We start from the raw sequence: 24,499 nt of genomic DNA on the forward strand, positions 1-24,499 counted from the left end.
GCAACCCCATGCAAACTCTCTTTCAATTCTTCTTTTTTTTTTTTAATTTTTTTGAGACAGCGTCTCGCCCTGTTGCCCAGGCTGAAGTGCAATGGCACAATCTTGGCTCACTGCAACCTCCGCCTCCCAGGTTCAAGCGATTCTCCTGGCTCAGCTTCCTGAGTAGCTAGGATTACAGGTGCCCGCCACCACGCCTGGCTAATTTTTGTATTTTTAGTAGAGACTGTGTTTCACCATACTGGCCAGGCTGGTCTCGAACTCCTGACCTCAGGCGATCTGCCTGCCTTGGCCTCCCAAAGTGCTGGGATTATAGGCCTGAGCTACCTCGCCCGGCCAATTCTTTTACATACTGTTCTAGGACTTGTGACTTAATCTGAACAGAGAGATCATTGAATTTAAAGAGTTTGGAAGCCACTGACCCAGATGATTTGGGAGACCTGTCTCAAATTAAGGACACTTCCATAATTGTTACCAATTGCTTCTTACCACCACCTTTCAAATTCTTGCCATTTTGTAAACCTTTCCTCTCATGCTCTGTGGAAGTCATTACAGGGACAGGATTCAGTTCACCAAAGTTGTGCTTCAGAATAATTTCAGAATTGAATGTTTTATTCCCCTGTCGCCTTTTCTTCACCTTCTTAGTTAGAAATCTGATCAGTTCTTGAGAAACTGACGACTGCAGCACTCAAGGCAGGAAGCCAGGCAAAGATGGAAATCACATCTGTTTCAGGAGTCATGTGTTAACAAAATGCAAACAAATCTCCAAAACTGTCGTATTCACATCAGAATACTTTGGGTGCCAGGAAAGCTGGATTTGTAATGCACCTTGTCACTAGAACAATAGCACCAATATTTGAGCCTGACAAAAATTCGCCTTCATAGGTTTGAAATAATGAAGCGTATGTAGCACAAGGTATGACTTTTAAAACTCTGTTCTTCCTGAGGCGGGCGGATCATGAGGTCAGGAGATCGAGACCATCCTGGCTAACACGGTGAAACCCCGTCTCTACTAAAAAAAAATAAAAATAAAAATAAAAAAATAAAAATAAAAAATTAGGCGGGCGTGGCGGCGGGCGCCTGTAGTCTCAGTTACTCCGGTGGCTGAGGCGGGAGAATGGTGTGAACCCCAGGAGGTGGAGCTTGCAGTGAACGGAGACCGCGCTACTGCACTCCAGAGCGAGACTCCATCTCAAAACAAAACAAAAAGATTCCTGTTCCTCAACATAATTTTTTTCCCCCGTTGGAAAGCCGTTTGTCCTCCTAGGCAGCCTTCTACCTCTAAGCATTTACATTAGCATTAAAATGACAACTCTGCATACAGGAATAGTGGAATGTGCCCACTACAAGTATTCTTGAGAGGTGAAAACATGCTAGCAGCCCTCACTCACCTCCTCGGCCTCAGGGTCCACTCTGGCGGCGCTTGAGGAGCCCTTCAGCCCACCCCTGCACTGTGGGAGCCCAGTTCTGGGCTGGCCAAAGCCGGAGCCGGCTCCCTCTGCTTGCGGGGAGGTGTGGAGGGAGAGGCGCGGGCGGGAACCGGGACTGCGCCCGCAGCGCTCACAGGCCAGAGAAGTCACGGGCTTGGCGGGCCCGCACTCGGGCTGGCACTGCTCGAGTTCTCACCGGGCCTCAGCTGCCTCCCCGCGGGGCCGGGCTCGGGACCTGCAGCCCCCCATGCCCGAACCCCCCTGAGGTGGGCTCCCGCACAGCCCGAGCCTGCTCGGGGGGCGCTCGGTCCCATCAACCGTCCAGGGGCTGAGGAGTAAGGGTGTATGGCGCTGGGACTGGCAGGCAGCTCCGCTGGCAGCCCCTGTTTAGGATTCACTAGCTGAAGTCAGCTGGGCTCCTGAGTCTAGTGGGGTTTTGGAGAACTTTTAGGCCTAGGTAGGGGATTGTGAATACACCAATCAGTACTCTGTGTCTAGCTCAGGGTTTGTAAATACACCAATCAGTACTCTGTATCTAGCTAACCTAGTGGGGTCTTGGAGGACTTTTATGTCTAGCGCTCTGTGTCTAGCTAAAGGATTGTAAATGCACCAATCAGCATTCTGTGTCTAGCTTAGGGTTTGTAAATACACCAATCAGTACTCTCTATCTAGCTAACCTAGTGGGGACTTGGAGAACTTTTATGTCTAGCTAGAGGATTGTAAATGCACCAATCAGCACTCTGTGTCTAGCTCAGGGATTGTAAATGCATCAATCAGCTCTCTGCAAAATGGACCAATCAGCTCTCTGTAAAATAGACCAATCAGCTCTCTCTAAAATGGACCAATCAGCAGGATGTGGGAGGGGTCAAATAAGGGAATAAAAGCAGGCTGCCGAAGCCAGTAGTGGTAACTCCTTCTAATCCTCTTTGACAGGGGAGCGGTGTTAGTGTTTCACTCTACCATAAATCTTGTTGGTGGTTATTGTTTAGGTCTATGCTGTCTTTAAAAGTTGTAACACTCATGGCGAAAGTCTGCAGCTCCACTGCTGAAGCCAGGGTGACCAGGAGCTCACCAGGAAGAAGGAAGGACTCCAGATACGTGGTCTTTAAGAGCTGTAACATTCATCGCTAAGGTCTGTAGCTTAGCTCCTGAAGCCAGCAAGACCATGAACCCACCAGAAAGAATAAACTGGACACACTATTTTTTAAGAACTGTAACACTCACCGCGAGCGTCTGTGGCTTCATTCTTGAAATCAGTGAGACCAAGAACCCACGAATTCCAGACACACACTCACAGCAGAGTTTACCATAAGCACACAGCAGTTTTCAATGAACTGTAAAATGTTTTAGGGCTTTGGGATTATTTAAACCTGCATATACCACTTGACACGTAGGTGAGTTGGTTATTACACCAGTAGAGAAGTCTGCATTATACTCTTGGTATTTACTGTTGAGTCTTGTTTTGCAAACTTAATATTGTTTTTGAAGAATGATGCTTAGTTGCGTTCACATTTAAATGACCGATTCCGGTCAAAGTTAATGGATTGCATCTGACTAGGTAAGTAAGATAGTCACTTTGGGAGGATCATTTGTAGCTTCTCCAGTCCTATTTAATGAGCTGGAAAAGTAATTTACTAAGTTTAATGTGGAAGCTGGAAAAAATTTATTCTGAACTCCCCCCCAGCCCCGCCCAAAACGCTTTATGCCTTGAGACCATACTTTATTCACCTTGCAGGGTCTGGTACGTTGCCTTTTCTAATAATTTATTTTGATCTGTTGAAGATGCTGCTGCTCTGTTGGAAAAAAGTCCTTTTACAAAAGCAATAAGCTAAAACTAGCTTTTAAAATATGCATAAAATGCACAAATTGAGGAATATGTCAACAGTCACTCATGTCCTAGTATAAATAGCTTTATAGCAGTGGAGTGGGGGAGGGCACTTCTTCAGAAGCACAGTTGTTGTTTGGAATCGCTGGAAGGGAGGCATTAAAATATAAAGGTGATCATCAAGCAATGAGTTCTTCCTGGGAGAACTTTGGAAAGGATGGGAAGAAAAGGTATTGAAATTGTCAGCACCAAGCTTATTCTTGGCTCGTCTTATAATTTTTCCCAAGGAAAGTCATTGCCTTGTCATAGTGATGCCATTTCCAAAGGACACCGTTTTTGACATGTTCAAAAAATTGGTGTCTGACACGATTTCCCCATCTTGTGTTTTACTGAGGGTGTTACCATCTGCCAGCTACCACGCCAAGCACATTACACATACTGTCTCATTTAATCCCCCCTATAGCATGATGAGGTAAGTGCTACTTAACAGGTACTTACATGATGCTTATTCTGCACTGCATTAAGCATTTCTACAAATTTTAGCTCATTTAATCTTCACAACCACCCTCTGCTATACGTACTATTATTTCTCATTTTACAGATCCAGAAACTGAGACACAAAGAAATTAGTTGAATTGCCCAAGACCCCCACAGCTAGTAAATTGGGTAACACAAATTTGTGTTCAGGCCTGCTGGCTCCCGAGTCAGCACTGAAAATCACTGTTGTGTATGATATTATCCTTATCAGTAAGGAAATAGAAGCACAGAGAATATCTTGTCCAGAGTCACACAGGCAATAAATGACAGACTCACTTAGGAAGCCTACGTGTAGGACCTACAGAACTCAAGCCTTATATCATTCTGTAAATCTTCTCTTATCGCTCATTCCTTATACTAGGGTGTTAGCTTAAAGCAAGAGCTACAGACATGCTTGTATCTCTATACAGATTCCATTGTGTCACTTAAAGTAATAAGACTAGAAAGGGAAGAAATTAGCTTTATCACATATTTAGCTTACTGTCTAATTTACTTTGATTCTGAATAGATTTTTGAGTTGTGACTTGCTATGACAACATTAAATCTTGGATTAGTTGTCAGTGTCAAAAGCAATCTTAACCTCATCTGGAGCAGTGTTTCTTTAATCAGCATAGGGATTACCTGAAGATTTTGTTTAAATGCAGATTTGGATTCAACAGATCTGGATGGGCCTGAGACTCTAGCAAGCTCCCAGATGATGCTGATGCTACTGCAACATGGTCCATATTTTGAGTAGCAAGAATTGAGCATTCACTGAGTTTTTAAACTGAGCTTAAAGATGTATCCTAGGGCCCATCAAATGTCCTATATAGATAGAAGAACATATAGGAAGTTTGGGAAGGGCAAACACCAGGCCAGGGGGATGGCTAATGAGATAAGAGCTGAGCTACACAGATTCTGCAGATTAGAAGGGTTTTCAAAGATCATCTGGTCCAATCATCCTACTGATAACTTTCAGAATCCTTTCACATTCCTGTCAGGTCATCTCAACCCTTGAGTTAATAAATTATGGGTGGTGAATGGAACTGGACATTCAATAGAATCAGGTAAGTTTCAAGATGATGCCTGAATCACAGAACCAATCTAAGAGCAAAAGACTAGGGAAAGAGGCTGTGATGTCTCACTCTGTCTGGGTAGACATTTGCCACCATAGTACATTTTCCAGAGCCTTTAGATATTTATTCAAAAACTTTTTAGACCTTACCATTTCATAATTTTTAAAAAATGCTACTGTACCAGAGAATCAGCTGGAAGTACTTATTCCCCCAGGCATTTGCCTCCCACTATGAAATCAAGATTCAGTGCTGACTGGCAGGTGAGAAACAGTGACAGATGTGTGGCAGCTGGACTGCTGCTTGGCTGTCCTGACTGTACATTTCAGGGCCCTTGAGACAACAGACATTTTCAAAGATCAGGAAGGATGGAATAAAGACAAGGTTCTTTCCATTTTGATTTTGCAACCAAACCAAAAGACACTCAACGTATTGCTGAGTCCTCTGATTAGGGGAATGCCAACTTCTCATAACCATCCTTTTCTCAGGCTGTCATTTGACAGTTCTCTGCTTTCTTTTTCAGGTGCCAGGGGAGAGTGAGAAACAGTGGAAACCAGCCCTGGTTGTGCTGACTGAGAAAGACCTTTTAATCTATGACAGCATGCCAAGGAGGAAGGAAGCCTGGTTCAGCCCAGTTCACACATACCCTCTTCTTGCCACCAGGTAGCCATGGCCTTGGTTTGGTATGATGTGTTTGTAGGTTGATACTATTTTAATGAATTACAGTTAGCTCAACACGTTATATTACTGCTCACTATTGCAGCAGGGGCTGAGAGCTCCTTAAGAATATAGCCACACATTTTTAGCCACATAGATTAATGATCATTTATGGCCAAACATGAAGCAACGACACAGAGACAAAGAACAAAAGACTCATTCATTATCAAGGAACAGTGACATCTGTGAGATGTTCCTCATCTAGCCAGCTTCCTGGGTCTCCATCTCATTCCCTTTGAAATGAACTAGGCATATGTGTTTGTAGTCTTGAAGTCCAAGTAGAATCACCAAGCAAGGGTCTTCACTGGGTGGCACAAAAGAGTGTTATATGGGAGTACTCCACTGTGCTTTTTAAGGCTTGTTCGGCAGGAAATCTCGTAACAAGTTATTTCTCAGTTACATGATGCTTCCTGTGGAAGGGTGGCTGCCAGGTTCTGTTTTACAGGTCCTTCAATGCACATGTATTATTCACGTGAAATATGTCTTTAAAAAGCATTTCATTGAGGTATTGACATGCAAAGGTGTGTACATATTTAATGTATACAATTTGATAAATTTGGAGATATACATCTATGAAACTATCATCATAGTTGACACCGTAAACATATCCATCACCTCCAAAAATTTCTTCCTTCCCTCTATATTTTATTTTTTGTGATAACATGTAACATAAGATCTGCCCTCTTAGCAACCTTTTAGGTATATAATACCATGTTGTTAGCTATAGGTGCTATGCTGTACAGTAGATCTCTAGAGCTTATTCAACTTGCATGACAAAAATTTCATGTCCTTTGGCCAACACATCCCCATTTCCCCCTCCCTGCTGGAAACCACCATTCTACTCTCTGCTTTAAGAGCTTCGTCATTTTAGATTCCTCATATAAATGGGATCCTGTAGTGTTTGTCCTTACGTGTCTGGCATGTTTCACTTAACATAATGTTCTTCAGGTTCATTCATGTTGTCAAATATGGGAGGATTTCTTTCTTTTTAAGGCTGAATAATATTGGATTATATGTAAATACCACACTTTCTTTATCCATTCATCTATAAATGGACATTTGGAGGCATCACACTTCCTGATTTCAAAATGTATTACAAACCTATAATAATCAAAACCTTATGATACTGGCATAAAAACACATAGACCAGTAGAACAGATTGGAGAGCCCAAAAATAAATTCATCCATTTGTGGTCATCTGATTGTTGACAAGGGTGCCAAGAATACACAATGGAGAAAGGATATTCTCTTCAATAAATGGTGCTGTGAAAACTGGATATTCATATGCAAACCATGAACCCTATTTTACACCATACACAAAAATAAACTCGAAATGGATTACAGACTTAAAGATAAGATCTGAAACTGTAAAACTTCCAGAAGAAAACATAGGGAAAATATTATTGACATTGGCCTTGGCAATGATTTATTGTATATGACACCTGCAGTACAGGCAACAAAAGCAAAAATAAATAAATGGAACTACATCAAAGTAGAAAGCTTCTGCATAGCAAAGGAAACAGTCAACAAAATGGAAAGGCAACTTACAAAATGGGAGACCTCGTATATAATTAAAGGTTAACATCCAAAATATGTAAAGACTTACATTTCAATAGCAAAAAAAAAAAAAAAAAATTCAAAACGGACCTGAATAGACATTTCTCCAAAGAAGACATACAGGTGTCCAACAGGCATTTGAAAAGGTATTTAATGTCACTAATGATCCGAGAAATGCAATTCAAAACCACAGTGAGGATGTGGTTACGATGTGTGTTAGGATGGCTATTGTCAAAAAGACAAATGATAACGAGTGTTGTTTATCATTTGATAAATGCAAACCCTTGTATACTGTTGGTAGGAATGTAAAATGGAGAAAAGGAAATCCTTGTATACCGTTGATAGGAATGTAAAATGGTGCAACCACTCTGGAAAACAGTATGGAGACTTCTCTAAAAATTAAAAACAGAACTCTAATGTGAGCTAGCAATCCCACTTCTGGGTGTATACCCAAGGGAACTGAAATTAAGGTCTTAAAGAGGTAGTTATGCTCCCATGTTCATTGCAACATTATTCACAGCAACCAAGACTTGAAATACAGTTTGATTTTTAATTATTTATTTTTGAGACGGAGTTTTGCTCTTGTTTTTATGGGTTTTTTTTTTTTTTTTTTTTTGGAGACACAGTCTTGCTCTTGTCGCCAGGCTATAGTGCAATGGCACTATCTCGGCCCACTGCAACCTCTGCCTCCCAGGTTCAAGTGATTCTCCTGCCTCAGCCTCCTGAGTAGCTGGGATTATAGGCGCCCACCACCACGCCTGACTTTTTTTTTTTTTTTTTTTTTTAGCAGAGACAGGGTTTCACCATGTTGGCCAAGCTGGTCTTGAACTCTTGACCTCAGGTGATCTGCCTGCCTCGGCCTCCCACAGTGCTGGGACTATGGACGTTCTTCTCAACCACTGCACCTGGCCTGAAATACAGTTTTAATGTGTTGCATCCTTGTCCCCTTCTTTGAAAGCTTATATCCCAAAAGCAGAAATGAATCAAACTCGAGTCTTGCTTTCAAGTAGCTGACATTTCCCAAACCTGACTTCTGTTGCCAGCTCTTTTTGTTTGTGCTTTATGACAGTGAGCTGTTTGCATTCCTTCTATACCTCTGCTTCTTTACCTGCAAACTAGGCATGATACAGTCATATTTGTGGCCTTCCTGGCATAGTGCCTGGCAATATCGTGCCCTCGATGTCTGTTGAATGAATTATTGAACAATGTGAGACAAACACTGGAAGGAGTTTGGTCCAAGAGACAAAGCATAGTGGACGGAGGTTTTGGAGCATCTGACCTGAGCAAGATGTAGACAGAAATAAGCTGCGCTCTCCATCCTGGAAGTACTGAGCTGCCAGACGGGTTATGGTCAACGGTCAGCTGGCTGCAAGGAGGACAATGAGACCCAGTAGCAGAGCAAGAAGTAACACAAGGTTAAAATGCCAGCAGTGAATAGAGCTGAAATTCCAGAAAAATCCTTGTTACTTCCAGTCGTGATTGATAATGAAGACCAGCAGCGGGGGTGGGACCGGTGGGTAGGGAGCTAAAAGATGGAAATTGTTGGCCCCAGAGGGGAATAGAGGAGGTTTTCGGGGTGAGGAACCAAGCCTAGATCACTTTTGAAAAATAAAATTTAAAAGTAATTTAATATTTGAAGCTTTCGAGCTTCAGAATGTTTGGCAGAATGGCTATTAAAGTACAATACAGCTTTGTAATAAAACTGCAGTAATCATGGCCGGGTACGCTGGCTCTCACCTGTAATCCCAGCACTTTGGGAGGCCAAGGAGGGCAGATCATCTGAAATCATGAGTTCGAGACCAGCCTGGATAACATGGTAAAACCCCATCTCTACCAAAAATACAAAAATTAGCCGGGTGTGGTGGCACCCATTTGTGGTTCCCAGCTGCTCAGGAGGCTGAGGCAGGAGAATCACTAGAACCTGGAAGGCAGAAGTTGCAGTGAGCCGAGATCGCGCCATTGCACTCCAGCCTGGGTGACAGAGTGGGACTCCGTCTCAAAAAAAACAAAAACAAAAAAAACCCCAATAATCAGAATGTAAACATCCTTAACTGCACACAAGACTCAGGCTGTGTCTTGGGGCCCATGAGAATTCGGCCCAATCGCTATTGCTTTCTGTACTTTGCATCCAGAGTCTTAATCCAATGGAACAACATTTTATCTTCAGATTCTGAGACATTCCCACAACAGAAACCAAAGAAAGATTAGACCACAGTCACTGGATTCCAGTTACTAAGAAGGAAAGTTGGACCCAAGCCTCTTGAAATGATTTTCAGAAACAAAAGTTGAAATAAGGTAGTTTCTGTGCCTCTCAGGCAACATGAAAATAAAATTCACCCTAGTACATAGCCTTGTTCTCAGAGTTTCTTGGCATTATGAACAATGGGGGCTGCTTTTTTATTCATTCTTTCATTCATTCATCAGTCAACATTTATAAATCATCTACTATGTGCCAGGAGTTATAATTGGGGCAAGGGATAAAGAGGTGAAAAAAATTCAAACTTGTGAACCTAGCATTATCTGGAACAAAGTGTGCTGACGTGCAGGAACACGTAAGGAACCGTTTGCAATAAAGACAACAAAAAATGCCAAACTCTGCCTGGAGAGTGGTAGAGGACTCCTTGTAGTAGAAGTCATGTTGAATTGAAGCCTGAGGGAAAACTCACCAGAGGAACAAGGGAAGGGAGCCCAGAGAGGGGCATGGGCATTCCAGGCTTAGGGGAGATCCAAGCACAGAGCTTATGCAGTGCTGCATGGCCCAGTTAAAGCACCATGTATGGCCCTGGGGAATGAGGGAAAATGAATCAGATATTCACTAAGTACCCAGCACTTGACACAAGTTACCGTTTACAACTTGTGTATCCATTCTGCAAGGCCTGTATTAGTGTGCCCATTTTGCAGATTAGGTACCTGAGGCTCAGAAGAGTTCAGGAATCACCCCAGGTGGTGTAGCTTCTGAGAGATGGAGGTGGGATTCCAGTTCTGGAACTGTGTGTCACTTGCCTACCTGTGCCTTGGTACCACTGGGGATTGGCACAGAGGTGGGAGATGGGGAGGAAGACTTTTCACTAGTGTATCCTTTTTTACCTTTTGAAATTGGAACCATGGGGAGTGGCAGGAGTCTTTGGGGATGATAAGAATCATGGATGTGATCTGGGTAGATATTTTTACATTTGGTGTCAAATAACAAATGTCCAAGGAGTGACTGTTGAATCCAAACAATTTTGCAGTGATCCTGATTCCATTGTAAAAAAAAAAAAATTCTGTGAGGACACAAAGTACTCAGCTACAGGAAGAGATAAATTGCTCCCCAGGAGTCTCCCCTCTTTTTTTTTTTTTTTTTTTTTTCAGCTTTCCTATCTTGTAACCAGGTTTAGCACTGGGACTCCAACCCTCTGGTAAGACGAGGAGACTGAGAAAGGCTCTGCCTTAGGTCTGGTTCTTCAGAAACAGAGAAGGCAACAAGGACTGAAGTGGCAGTGAGTTCTTAAGCAAATGCTCCCAGGAGAAGCCTGGAAGGGACAGGGGGAAGGACAACTGAGAGAGGAACCAAGGAGGCTAGTATTTCAGGCAAAATCTCGGTCTCAGCCTGACCTTACAGGGGGCTTGAGAGCTAGACTGCTTAGCATGGTAGCCACTAGCCAGATGTGGCTATTTAAAATAATTAAAGTAAAATTTAAAATTCAGATCCTCAGCCTCCTCAGCCATATTTCAACTGTCCAACAGCCACCTGTGGCTAGTGACTATCATTGTGAACAGCACAGATCTAGAACATTGCCATCACCACCAAAATTCTATCAGACAGCACTTCCCTAGAGCATGTAAATGACTCCTTCCAAGTTTGTCCCGACTCAGGCAAGTGACTGGACCTGTACATTCCTCCAGCAGTCCATGGACAGCTGAGGCTGCCTGGAGAGATGTCATCTCGCAGGCTCTTCAGGCTTCTGCACAAGCAGGAAAGTCCTAAGTGTGATTCCTTAAAAGCAAAGGCCCAGAAGGAGGGATGGGTGTGCAGAAACAGTAAATGGGACCTGAAGAGGTTTGAGTGGAGCACTGAAAGTGTCTGTTACAGGTTCACAAGAGACACAGGTGCCAGGTCTGAACCGAGAGTAAACCAGATGAATAGCCTAAACCCATAAGCCTGCAACCAATATGAAAACAGGAAATGGAAACCTCTTCAGTGCATCATTGTGGTCATTTAGAATAGAAGATGCAGGCTGGGCGTGGTGGCTCACACCTGTAATCCTGGCACTTTGGGAGGCCAAGGTAGGCAGATCACCTGAAGTCAGGGGTTCAAGGCCAGCCTGGTCAACATGGTGAAACCCCATCTCTACTAAAAATACAAAAATTAGCCAGGCATGGTGGTGGGGGCCTGTCATCCCAGCTACTCAGTAGGGTTTGGCATGAGAATGCCTGAACCTGGGAAGCAGCATTGCAGTGAGCCAAGATCGCGCCACTGCATTCCAGCCTGGGCAACAGAGCAAGACTCTATTTAAAAATAATAATAATAAGTAAATAAATAAAAAAGACAAAAAGAAGATACAGTTAAAAAAAAAATCAGTGTCTACAATGCAACCATAAAGGGGACCCAGTTGTAATAGTTGTCCCCTCAACTCACTGTCCCTCTCCCAAATTACCCAGCCTAACCACTGAACTGCAGGAGGAAATGTTCCTCTGTGTGTATATTAGCCCTATGAGGAATGATACAATTAGGCCTGAAGGATTGCCTTGGTCTCTGGCTGGTAGCCCATGAGGCAGAGTATGTCCAGGATCTTAGGTGGCACTGGCTATTCATTCTCACTCTATCCTCTTGAAGTAGTAGGTGAGCTTTTGCCTGCTCCTGGGCTGCAGCCTGGATATGGCAGAGCTGGGAGTTCGCATCCTAGTCTTCCTTCCTCCAGATGGGTGCTTAACCCCAGCCGGATCACCCCAGCTCCCTCTTTCAGAATCCCCATCTGTGAAACACACTCACTGGAATGCCATTGTCTCCAAAGCCAAAGGAAAATATACTTTGGTATAATAGAGTTTTAACTGATCTTTTGGCTTAAGCATCAGCTACCAGAGCATCAGTCCTGATCAGCTTCTCCCCAAGACCCTGTGGATGTACCTAGAAAAAGACTTTTAGAAAGCAAACAATGGGAAAAAAATGACCCCTGCCTTCTCTGTGAGATGATGTCATGGAGATGGAGCCCCTTTGCAGCTCCAGGCTGAACTTCCTAATGAATTGTTGTAGGAGGCAGGGTCCACCCCAGCTGAAATAGAAACTCTTATCTCCTTGCGGATAAAGGTGGCTGTCTGAGGTGGGAAGCTGGGCTGATGCTGTTGGTTTCTGGTGAGTTGTGGGGGACGGTCCGTGCCAGAAGTGGTAGCATTCAAAGGGAAGCAGAATCATTCTATTGCAGAGGTTACCCCAGCACTTCCATTGACTGCTTTTTAGCCACTTATTTAAGTTCAACAAGTGACTCTTTCATTTATTTCCAATGCATTCTATACAGCGTATACAGCACCGTGCCCTTTATATATGACCACATAGGCATGTAATCTGTCTACTAGTATTATTTGTCTGTGTATATTTCTAAAGAAGAGGATCATTCCTGTTTTAAAAAATTTATTTTAAAAATCTTGTATTGAGATCTAATTTATAAATAGTAATATGCACAAATCATAAAGGTATGGTATAATTTTTACTTACGATATAGGGCTATGTTTTTAAAAAATGTATTATACTGTGCCTACTAACTAATCACCTTGGGTGATATTATCAAGAAGGCCATGGTAATATTATTTTCAAAATAGATCAAGCTGGACTGAGCACTTTGGCTCATGTCTGTAATCCCAGCACTTTGGGAGGCTGAGGTGGGAGGATTGCTTGAGGCCAGAAGTGCAAGACTAGCCTGGACAACATGGGGAATCCATCTCTACAAAAATAAAATAAAATTTAAAAAAGCACAGTTAGCCATGCATGGTGGTGCACACCTGTAGTCCCAGTGACTTAAGAGGATGAAGTGGGAGAATTGCTTGATCCCAGGAGATCAAAGTTGCAGTGAGCCATGATGGCACCACTGTACTCCAGCACCTGGGTCCAGAGCAAGACCCTGTCTCTTAAAAAAAAAAAAAAAAAAAAAAAGTAGATGAACTCTGTAACGAAGTAGTGGCTGGCCCTTACTGGGCATAGATCAAGGCTACGTGCTTTAGGTGGATTCTATTAGGGTTTGCAAACCTTGCCCAGTATGAGGATTATCTGGATGCTTATTAAGATTCAGGTCTTCAAAACCCTGCCTTAGTTATTCTGGCTTAGGCTGGGGTTGTGGATCAGGAGAATGTGCTTTTAACAAACCAGGAAAATGTTTTTCAGGGTTACCACATTCAACCCTCACAACCCCAAAAGGTTAAGGTTTTATTCCTATTTTACAGATCAGTTAACTTAGGAACTAAGTAGTTAAGTTACTTACCCACCGTCATGCAACAGTAACAGTAAAAGATGGACCTGAGATTCTGTTTCTACCTTTTGATTCTTATCCACTATTCTGTGCAGCTTCCTAAGAGCATATCCTTATTTCCTAGAGTTTCAATGGCTCTTAGAATTTGCTGAGTGTATCATATATAAAAGTTTTCTTTCCTGACAAATAAATCATGCAGCAGGTGGCCTTTTATTCCAGCTAACAATCAAGGGAATTGTTACCCCTAATCACGCAGAGTGAGGACAGAGTTGCGGATGGAATCAGAGACCTAGAGTTTCTGGCTTACCTAGCAGCGGGAGTACCATCTGGGACTGTTAAACAAGCAAATATTCAACTCCACTCCAGACCAACTGAATCAGACACTCTGGGAATGGGACCCGGTCCATCTTTGATTTTAACAAGCCTCCAGGTGTTTCTGACACAGGCTCCAGTTGGAGAATTATTGATTTAGAAGACTGTGTGCTGCTGCTGCCTCCCGTCTTCTCAGGGGTTTGTAGTGTGTCCGAGTCCATTTGGGGCTGCTGTAATAAAACAAGGTAGCCTGGGTAATTTATAAGTAATGGAAATGCAGTTCTTACAGTTCTGGAGACTGGGAAGTCCAAGATCAAGGTGCCAGCAGATTTGCTGTCTGGTAAAGTCATGTTCTTGGCTCCATAGATGGAGCCTTTTGCTGTGTTCTCATGTGGGTGGAAGGGCAAAAAAAGGGACTAACAGACTTCCCAAGCCCCCCGTTTTTTGTTTTTATGGGTTTTTGTTGTTGTTGTTGTTGTTGTTGTTGTTGTTGTTTTTGGAGACAGAGTCTTGCTCTTGTCGCCAGGCTATAGTGCAATGGCGCAATCTCAGCTCACTGCAACCTCCACTTCCCAGGTCCAAGTGATTCTCCTGCCTCAGCCTCCCAAGTAGCTGGGACTACAGGCACACAACATCACACATGGCTAATTTTTGTATTTTTAATAAAGACACCAGCTAACTTTTGTATTTAATAGGGACACCACAACCGGTCTCTATTTTGTATTTAATAGAGACACCGGCTAATTTTGTATTTAATAGAGACACCACACCTGGCTAATTTTTGTATTTTAATAGGCCATTACATTGGCCAGGCTGGTCTCAAACTCCTGACCTCAGATGATCCGCCTGCCTCAGCCTCCGAAAGTGCTGGGATTGCAGGCATGAGCCACCACACCCAGCTCCCCAAGCCCTTTTATAAGGCACTAATCCTATCCATGAGAATGGGGCCCTCAGGACCTAGTCACCTCCTTAAAGGCCTTACCTCTTAATCCTTTTTTTACATTAGAGCTTCAGTTTCAACATGAATTCTGGGGGGACACAAACATTCAAACCACAGCATGGTGGGAGGGGAACTCCGCAGCAACGATGTGGTTCTTTTCCCTGTGATTCTTCAGAAGCGCTGTTTGGCCGCAAGCTGTGATGACCGCCAATGGATCAGTTCTAGGGCTGTCCTGGGTCCCAGCCTCACAGAGTGATCCACAGCTCCTAAAATGTGGTGCGTTGCTGCCCTTCCTTTTCACTTAGATGACCTTCTAGCGCATTTTCACTGGTGTTTTGCATTCTTTGCTAGCTTTATTTTCATGGCTGCATAGTGTCCGTCACACGAATGCTCTAGAGCTTGGATTCTAGAAACTGACAACCTGGCTCCGAATCCCAGCCTTGCTACTTACCAAGCCTTGGAGCCTTGGGCAAGTTTTGTAATCTCTTTTCGCCTCATGTCCTTCATCAGTAATATGTGCCCAATATCTGTACCTGCCTAATAGGGTTATTATAAGGATTACACTAGATAATGTAAACTGCTTAGATTAGTGCTTGACATATGGCAAGTGCTAAATAAATTTGGTTATTTTCTAATTTTTTAACCCCTCTTCTATTTTGGGGTTTAAAAATACGTTGGCTACATTTTTAAAAGAACTCCATCACACTGAAAATTTGTAACCAACTAAAATTCACAGGTCATCATTATACCACCTGCTAAAAAAACTTTTAAAATCCATCCTGTTAGCAGAAACTAAAAATTAAGAGATAAGCCAACAAAAAGTCTCCAAAAATATCTCCTTAATAAATGGAAGATAATTGGATTTGCTGGTAGAGAGGGAAAACAGTGTTTCATCATATCAGATTTGACAGACCTGGGTGTGCACTGCAGTTTTGCCCAGGCAAGCCCCAGTTTATGACCACGAGCAAGTGACGTCTTCTCTCTGATCTGTTTCCACATCTGAAAAATAGAATCATAGGCTGGGCATGGTGGCTCACACCTGTAATCCCAGCACTTTGGGAGGCTGAGGCGGGTGGATCACCTGAGGTCGAGAGTTTGAGACCAGCCTGACCAACATAGAGACACCCCGTCTCTACTAAAAATACAAAATTAGCCAGGCATGACGTGCATGCCTGTAATCCCAGCTACGTGGGAGGTTGAGACAGGAGAATTGCTTGAACCCAGGAGGCGGAGGTTGCAGTGAACCGAGATCACACCATTGCACGCCAGCCTGGGTGACAAGAGTGAAACTCTGTCTCAAAATAATAATAATAATAATAATATCGATTGCAAGGCAATTATGAAAATTAAAATATGATGAACGTATTAGCCATAACAAAATACTATAGACTGGGTGACTTAAACAACAGATATTTATTTCCTCACAATTTTAGAGGCTACAAGCCCCAGATTAGGTGCCAGCATGATCAGTTTCTGGTGAGCACCATCTTCCTGGGACTGCTGCCCTGTTTTAACATTCTCAAATGACCTGTACTTTGTGTGTGCATGGAGAGAGAATGCAAGCTCTCCATTGTCTCTTATCATTTTGAGGACGCTAATCCTATCATAACAGGCCCCCCATTTAGCTTTAACCAGCTCCTCTTAGGCCCTATCTCAAATACAGTCACCTTGGAGGTTAGGGCTTCAACACATGAATTGGGTGGAAAGGGGCACAATGCCATTCATAGCAATGACCTATGTGCAGCCTTCTTTTTCTTTTTTATTTTATTTTTTGAGACAGAGTTTTGCTCTTGTTGCCCAGGCTGGAGTGCAGTGGCGTGATATCAGCTCACTGCAACCTCCACCTCCCAGGTTCAGGCAATTCTCCTGCCTCAGCTTCCCAAGTAGCTGGGATTACAGGTGTGAGCCTCCATGCCTGGCTTTTTTGTATTTTTAGCAGAGATGGCGTTTCACCATGTTGGTCAGGCTGGTCTCGAACTCCTGACCTCAAGTGATCCATCTCTTTTGGCCTCCCAAAGTGGTGAGATTACAGGCATGAGCCACCGTGCCTGGCCGGCCTTATTTTTCATAAATACACATAGTAGGGCCAGGTGACTGTCATTCCCCTTCTCTTCCCCAGAGCAGAGCTAGGGAGCTTTGTTCAGTCTTTTCTCTAGCACAAGAGGGAATGCCCAGGACTGTAGCCAGTAGGAAACAGTTTTCTTCTAAATCAAGTTATTCCCTCAAAGAGTTCATAGTTGATGTGTTTCTTTGCTTGGGTTTTCCTTTTTAGGCCCAGGCACATCTAATTTATATTTTTCTGGAGGATGAAAATTTGATTGTGTGTTTCATAGAAGTGGCACCAGAAATGCTCACAACATGTTCTTGGTGTCGACTGCCATGCAGAGATGTTTACGAGCAGTGATCTCTCCTCTCCCACTGCCAAACGTGGATGGTGCCCCTGTGAGTCCATTGATGGTACAATTTATAGCAGTGCACTCGGGAAGTTTGCAAACATGTTGTAATTTTAGCAATTCTCATCCCTCAGCTTTTTATGAGTCCTTGGGAAAACATTTTTTGCTTAGCCAAAGTTTATTTGATACTGCTAAACATTTAAAAAAAAAAAAAAAAAAAAAAAAAAGGTATGCTCCCTTGTATGGAGAAAGAGCGTTAGTTTTTTTTGTCAGTGTCGTCATAATTGGCAAATGAGATGGGTCTACAGAGAGTGAGGATTAAGGTCACATTATTTCTAGAGTTATAGAGGAGGTTTAACCCAGAAATTCTGCACGGCCAGTCCCAGTGGCTGGTGGGAGTTTCGGGAACACAGAGCTTATAAAAAGAGTGACACTGCTCTGAGTCCAGTTTATTGTCCCGTGGGCCTAAGAGAAGGGTGTGGGGTTGGCTTGAAAGGGGAACTGAAGAATGTGCACTTCTCTACTCCCAGATTGCTTGGGAGCCAGGCATACCGAGCATTTCGGCTAAACCTGATGGGTAATCCTTGGTGCCTAAGCAACTAACCCGTTTCTTTCGTTTTCTTTTTTTTCTTTCTTTATTATTATTATTATTATTTTGAGCGGTAGCAAGGGTTATTGTGAAGAGCGAAAGAACAAAGCTTTCACAGCATGGAAGGGTGGAAGGGGACCCAAGCGGGTTGCCCACAACTAACCCATTTCTAAGTGCTAAAAGTAGTAGTAGTAGCTGCCTCAGGCCAGCCTCAGAAATTTTAGGAATTCTTTTCACTAGAAAGTTTGGCCTATTGCATTTGTCAAACATTAAATTACAATCAGCCTATGGTTTCCATGCTAACCCTGGGGGTTATCCTTACTGGTAGAGAATATGGGGCATATTCTATGGCATTGCCTGGGGTGGCATGAAGAAATTTACATGCCCAAGAATCTAACGGCCGTCAAACTGGGAAGTGTGGGGTTTGCCTTCCACACCCAGCCATCCCATTTGTCCCCATATACCTAGTGATCTTCCAGTGTCTGGTCTCTGGTCTTCTCTCCTGCTAACAAGGAGCCCCTCAGGAGTGGTGGGTGGGATATAAGAAGAGTGAGGAGATCCACGGATTTTGAAATCAGACAAACCAGGAGTTGAATCCTGAGACCTCTACTTGCAGTGCGATCTTGGGCAAAATACCAGTCTCTCAGAATCAGAGTCTCCTCATCTGAACAAAGGGGGCGGTAATATCTTCCATTTTATACAATGATTGATAGGACTGATTGAGCTAGCATATATAAATATTAAGCATATGCCTGAGACATAAGTGACTGATAAATGTTAGCAATTGTTAAAGACCAGATAAAATTATTGTAATTAAAGTAAGTAATGTGACATATTTGACTCTGCATTTTATCTGGGAATCCTAGTGTCTTAAATCACAGTAATTGAGCTCTAAGGACTGAGGTTCATGAAACTGTTGGCTGTTTGGATGGGTATGGGGGAGGGTAGGAGTCAGAAGACTGCAACTCCTTGGCACACACAACAGAGCTAGCTCTAAATGCTACTTGTAACAGCTCCACAGACAGGAGGCCTGCAGATGGCTTCCTCTTTGGGGCAGGAATGTTCATTTCAGTTAGAGAAACTTAATAGGCTCCTGTTAGTGGCCAACATTGTAGCCAGGACTGATGGTAGGAGAATTTCTGGAAGCAGTATGAAATAGGAAAAGCTGAGTGTTATAAGAGCTGATTGTTCAGGTTATTTGCTCATGGTTTCAATTTACCATTAAAATAGGACTGATTTTAGTCATTACCATCCATGGAGACATTCCTGAAGGCCTTTCTATACTATGTATTCTACACACACAATGGGACGTATGTTGAACTAATTAAAGCATAGTTAGACAAGAGAATATGTAAGATTTAATTAAAAGATTCAAAAAAATATTTAAAATGTATAGCTCCAAGAGTGCTAAAAAAAAAAAAAAAAAAAAAAAAAAAAAAAAAAAGTAACTTCAAAGGAAAAATTTCCCAAGATGTTGGACCGTCATGATGTGAGAATATCCATCAGATTGTAATTCTTGTTTACCTCTGGAGGAGAGCAGCACAGGGATAAATTAAACCCATGGATGACCTGAAGTCTGCATTATATTTTTTCCTTTCAAGTTTCTTTTCTTAATTTTTCTTGGTTTTTTTTGGGGGGGGTGGGGGGGATGGAGTCTCATTCTGTCTCCCAGGCTGGAGTGCGGTGGTGCAATCTCGGCTCACTCCAATCTCCCCCTCCTCGGTTCAAGCGATCCTCAGCCTCCTAAGTAGCTGGGATTACAGGCATGTGCTACCACGCCCGTCTATTTTTGTGTTTTAGTAGAGATGCGGTTTCACCATGTTGGCCAGGCTGGTCTCGAACTCCTGACCTCAAGTGATCCACCCGTCTCAGCCTCCCAAAATGCTGGGATTACAGGTGTGAGCCACTGCGCCCAGCCTCTTTCCCTTCAGTTTCCTTCCCCACCTATAGTTGGTGAGCTAGAGTTTGGCTCTTTTTGTGTGTGATAGAAAGAGTATGGACTCTGTAGTCATATAGCCCTGGGTTCAAATTCTCAACACTACCTGTGGGATCCTAAGCAGTTATTTCACTGCATAGAACCATGCATTCCTTGTTTATAAAATGGAGCTCATAATACCACTTTCAAAGAAGCGTTGTGGAAATTAAACGAGGTAATACATCCACACAACCTTTCACGCGGTGAACATCCGCTTTTCTCTGTCCATAATACTACTGGCAGATCACGAGGGCACGAAGAAAGGTATGGAGGACAGTCACTTGTCTCCGGAAATCTACCTGGATAATGCCACCGAATAGTCAGGAATTGACTCCAAGCTGTTTTGCTGCTATTCACCTGTACTAATTTGTTCATTTCTTATAGTCAGTATCCCTCAATATCAACTTTCTGAGACATGGGACCTTGCCTTTCATCACCATATTTAGATGAAAGGAGTTTATTTATTTATTTATTTTGAGACGACATCTTGCTCTGTCACCCAGGCAGGAGTGCAATAGTACAATCTCGGCTCACTGCAGCCTCTGCCTCCAGGGTTCAAGCAATTCTTCTACCTTCGCCTCCTGAGTAGCTGGGATCACAGGTGCCCACCACCAAGCCTGACTAATTTTTGTATTTTTAGTAGAGACAGGGTTTCGCCATGTTGGCCAGGCTGGTCTCGAACTCCTGACCTCAGGTGATCCACCTGCCTTGGCCTCTCAAAGTGCTGGGATTACAGGCATGAGCCACCGCACCTGGCCCAGATGAAACCAGGTTAGAAGATATACATGAGGCAATTGATTGGCTATTCCTAGCTGGGGGAAATTATGCAGGGGGGTTAGAGAGTGTTCCTGGGAAGCCCATCTCACCTGACCATTTGGTACTTGTTAGTGATTCTTTGACCCTCGTTTCTTTCCTGAAGGGTCTGTTGACTCCCAGGCTCCATTGGGGTGGCCAGTGGATGAAAGTATTTGAGACTGCCAGAACCATGTAAGGGATCTGGCCAGTGCTTCGTGTGTGCGTGTGTGTGTGTGTGTGTGTCTGGCTTGCATTGTGGCATCTGCTGGGAGATGCTAATTACAGCAATTAAGTAAAATGAGGATGTAACATTGCTTAGCAACCCAGTTACCTAATATGTAATTTTACTAATTTGGCTGAATCTGTGTGCTGTAATTGTTTGTGTTTTAATTAAGGATATTAATAATAATGTTTTTGTATGGAACATTTTATGCAACATTCTGTGATACCTCTCCAGAATTAAATTAATGCATAAGCATTTCTTGAAAGACAGGTTTTTGGATATTTTTTGTTTTGTTTTGTTCAAAACTAGTCAGGCTAAGGGGTATATTTGAAGAATCAGAAACAATATGCAATCTGATACCTCAGTTGTCAGTGGAGAGAGAAACACTTGGCCTGATGTCCTGCAGGAATGAGTTCCCCAATGTCCTGGACAAAGATTTGGCCCAAAAGTGGTCCTATCATGCAGCCAGTTTGAGCCTCATGGAATTAATCACTTTGGGCATTTAAAGTAATTTAAAGACATTTTATAAATTATTTTTATCTTGCTTAGGGACCCGTTTATATACAAATCTTCAAATTGGATCCATGCTGACCATGAATGTGAAATCTTAACAACTTTCACTTTTTCAAAAAAATAGGCAACTTCTATCCCCCAGACCAAAAGAAGGTAACTGTACCTCCCTAAACAACCAAGTTACTACTGAAAACACCAGTCACTAAAGGTAGATTTAAAAGAAGAAGCAGGAAATTGATGTTAGGCTGTTCTCATAAAACATCTAATCTCAGTTACCTTTCAAGATCACTTTTTTTCAGGGCTGAATTAATCTGGAAATTAGCTTGTAGTGGACGTAAACCCAAGTTCTTTGGATTTGGCATTAGCTACTGCTTTGTGTGGTTGAAGGGTTGAGAGTGGGAGAGGAGTCATATAGTAGTCATTAATCACAAACTTCTTGGGAAACTGTTCTCTTTATATTCCAGCTATTCATTTAGTCGTTCATTTAACAGATACTGAGTGCCTGCTATGTGCCTAGAACTGTTCTAGGTGCTGGGAATACAGCAGGGAATAATCAAATAAAAATTTCTACCCTGATCAAACTTATGTTCTAATAAGAATAATGGCCATTACTATGTATTCTGTGCCAAGCACTGCTCCATGGAATATTCATTTATTAACTTATTTAATTTTCACAACACCACCATGAGGTGACCATACTATTATCCCCAGTTTGCAGTTGAGGATTCTAAGGCATGGAGAGTTTAAGAAACTTGCCAAGGTCACATAATGAGTAGTAGAGCTGGGATTTGAATCCAAGTATCTGAATTTCTGCTTTACCTCCTCCTACCTATGACTTCATTCTGTTGCCCCTCTCTGATATTATACAGTCCTATTTATTTTTTTCACTTATTCACACTCCTGGCTAATAGGAAATGTAAAACCTTTCTGTGATTTATAGCTTTGCTTCCAACCATGGGAATGTGTTTCTGAGTTTTGTAACTAACCAGTTTTATAAAGAACAAAGCATGTCCTTGGTTTTCTCAAGCAGTTTCAGATAATACTTAGAAATTGGGTGTGAACTGCAGCTTGAAACCCCGTCCCAGGGTGCCAGTATTTTTTTTCTGGTTGGGTAAGAAAGTTATCTTCTCTTGGGAGACAGCATTTTCTTGGTTGCTATAGTTTAGTTCTTGCAACAGATAAGAGACAGATGGTCATATTTTTAAGGATACACACAGAGCTTAAAATGTAAAATAATTGAAATATAAATAATAGCTATTTCAGAGCCCCCCTGAGACTGCAGATCAGGACAGATCTTTGGGAAGAATCTTGGAAGGAATGTAAAAAGGTTGTTCCTGGCAGAATGGGAAAAAGCCAGGCAGACAGATTTTAGCCTTACCTTTCCAAATGTCCAGATGACAATTTTTGAAATCTTAATGTCCAGCTGACATTTACTTGGTACTTAGTTCCCAGAATCTGGCTACAGTAATGTGTTTCCAAGTGTGATCTACAAATAAAGAGCACATTAGGAGGCCATTTCACTGGCCGTGAATGTCAGAGTATTTCAGAATTGTGTTGTGTTGTGTGTTTGTGTATGTGTATACTTTCCTTTGCAAAACTGAATTCACATGTTAAAACTTTTTGAAAAACATGTATTCATGCAGTTACCCAGCCAACATTTATTGAACACCTACCATGTGCTAGATTCCAGGGAGTTAAAGAGAGAGGAGACCAGGCTCCTACCCTGAAAGAGAGCAAGGTCTACTAAGAGAGATCAGGTGGTGATTATGAAACAGTAAGGTAAATGGATTGATAATGATGTGTGGGAATCCAGAGGGGGGATGCCTATCTTCAGAAAGAGATCAAAGAGGAGATCAGATGGCAAATGGTCTTGAGCTCCAGTAGATCACCTTGCTGTCAACAGAAGTTTGTTTTCCCCCACATCTTCTTACCCAGGAGCTGTCAACTTTGATACATGAGCAACAACCCCTACAGAGTAAATACCCAAGAACCTGGGTTGGCTGGCAGCTTAGGCAACCTCAGACTTGCTGGAAGGGCACTTACTTCATCTTGGCTTCCAAGAAGCAAGATATCTGCTCCAAGTATGGTTTTCTCTCCTAGATTATTAGCCAAGGTCCAGAGATGGTTTTGAGGGGAGAATAACATCCCTGGTGAAGTCAATAACCCATGCTTGAACACTTCCACAGATAGTGCAAACATTTATGCTTACCCTTTCCTCCTTTCCATTCCTCATACAAAATCTTCTCTTTTCCAGATAAACTCATGTTGTCTTTGGCATTGTTAGGAAACCTTTCCATATTTAGACCCTCAATTTCCCATCTAAATGACTATTTCTTTTGAATACTGTTTTGACTCCCAGTATAAACTTCCTCTCCTTTACAGTGGACATGGCCCTTTGGGGATCCTGGTGTTACTTAGAACTCAGGTATCAGGTTCTTAAGATCTTAAAGGCCTAATACAATATCGCTGTAGCTTATCTGGAGTCTGACGTGCCTGTGAGCCATCTGAGTGGAGATGATCAGAAAGCAGGCTGTTGGATAGACAGTATCCAACATTGCATATCCAATATTATTTATTGGCTGGGAGTTGGTAATATGCCACTGCAAATTAATCTCAAGAGAAAGATTTCACAGAGCATTTATAAATTGAATTATTCCACTAGTTTTCTCTATTTCTTTCTGGAGGCGCTACTCCTATTGCCCTGGTGGCTCACATAACAAAAGAGAAAGGATCTTAATCTTATCGTGTCTGATGGCCTTGACTCATCTTTGCCATGCCATAATTTGTACAGCAATCAGCTGTCTGTTCAGTCACTATAAGGTAGTATAGTGATGAATGTCCACATTCCTATGTTTCATCCCCGACTTCTTATTGTTGATCATCAGAAGCAATTTGTTGGGAATGATATAAAGATTAAGTGAAATCTATTATTTCCAACACCTTGATAGGGATGAAATGACAAATATGTTGATGACCTTGGGATTCCTTCTTTGTCTTTGTGCCATAATCACTGATCTCCATTTTTAAAGAATTGCTTTTCCTGAAAGTTCAGATTCCCTCTCTGGAGGAAGATCTTTATAATGATCAGGTTGCTCCAGTGAGGAGGAATAATTTTCCACCCATCCACCTACCTGGCTCATATTCTTTGCTTGTCATCTACCGGAAGCTCGTTCCAACTCTCTTACATAATCCAGCAATAAGTCT

The 24,499-nt window shown here is 42.6% G+C and overlaps 1 protein-coding gene across 2 annotated transcripts in view; it reads left to right on the forward strand.

Moving 5' to 3' along the window:
- Nucleotides 1–24,499, forward strand: part of LOC105468517 (syntrophin beta 1) — a 275,913-nt gene that overhangs the window by 234,453 nt on the left and 16,961 nt on the right. For both annotated transcript variants that reach the window (XM_024788697.2, XM_011718733.3), the window contains exon 4: nucleotides 5,365–5,504. In XM_024788697.2, the coding sequence (XP_024644465.2) occupies nucleotides 5,365–5,504 (140 nt within the window). The remainder of the gene's footprint in view (nucleotides 1–5,364; nucleotides 5,505–24,499) is intronic.

The sequence above is a fragment of the Macaca nemestrina genome, chromosome 8 (assembly GCF_043159975.1).
Source record: "Macaca nemestrina isolate mMacNem1 chromosome 8, mMacNem.hap1, whole genome shotgun sequence".
NCBI classification, from domain to species: domain Eukaryota; kingdom Metazoa; phylum Chordata; class Mammalia; order Primates; family Cercopithecidae; genus Macaca; species Macaca nemestrina.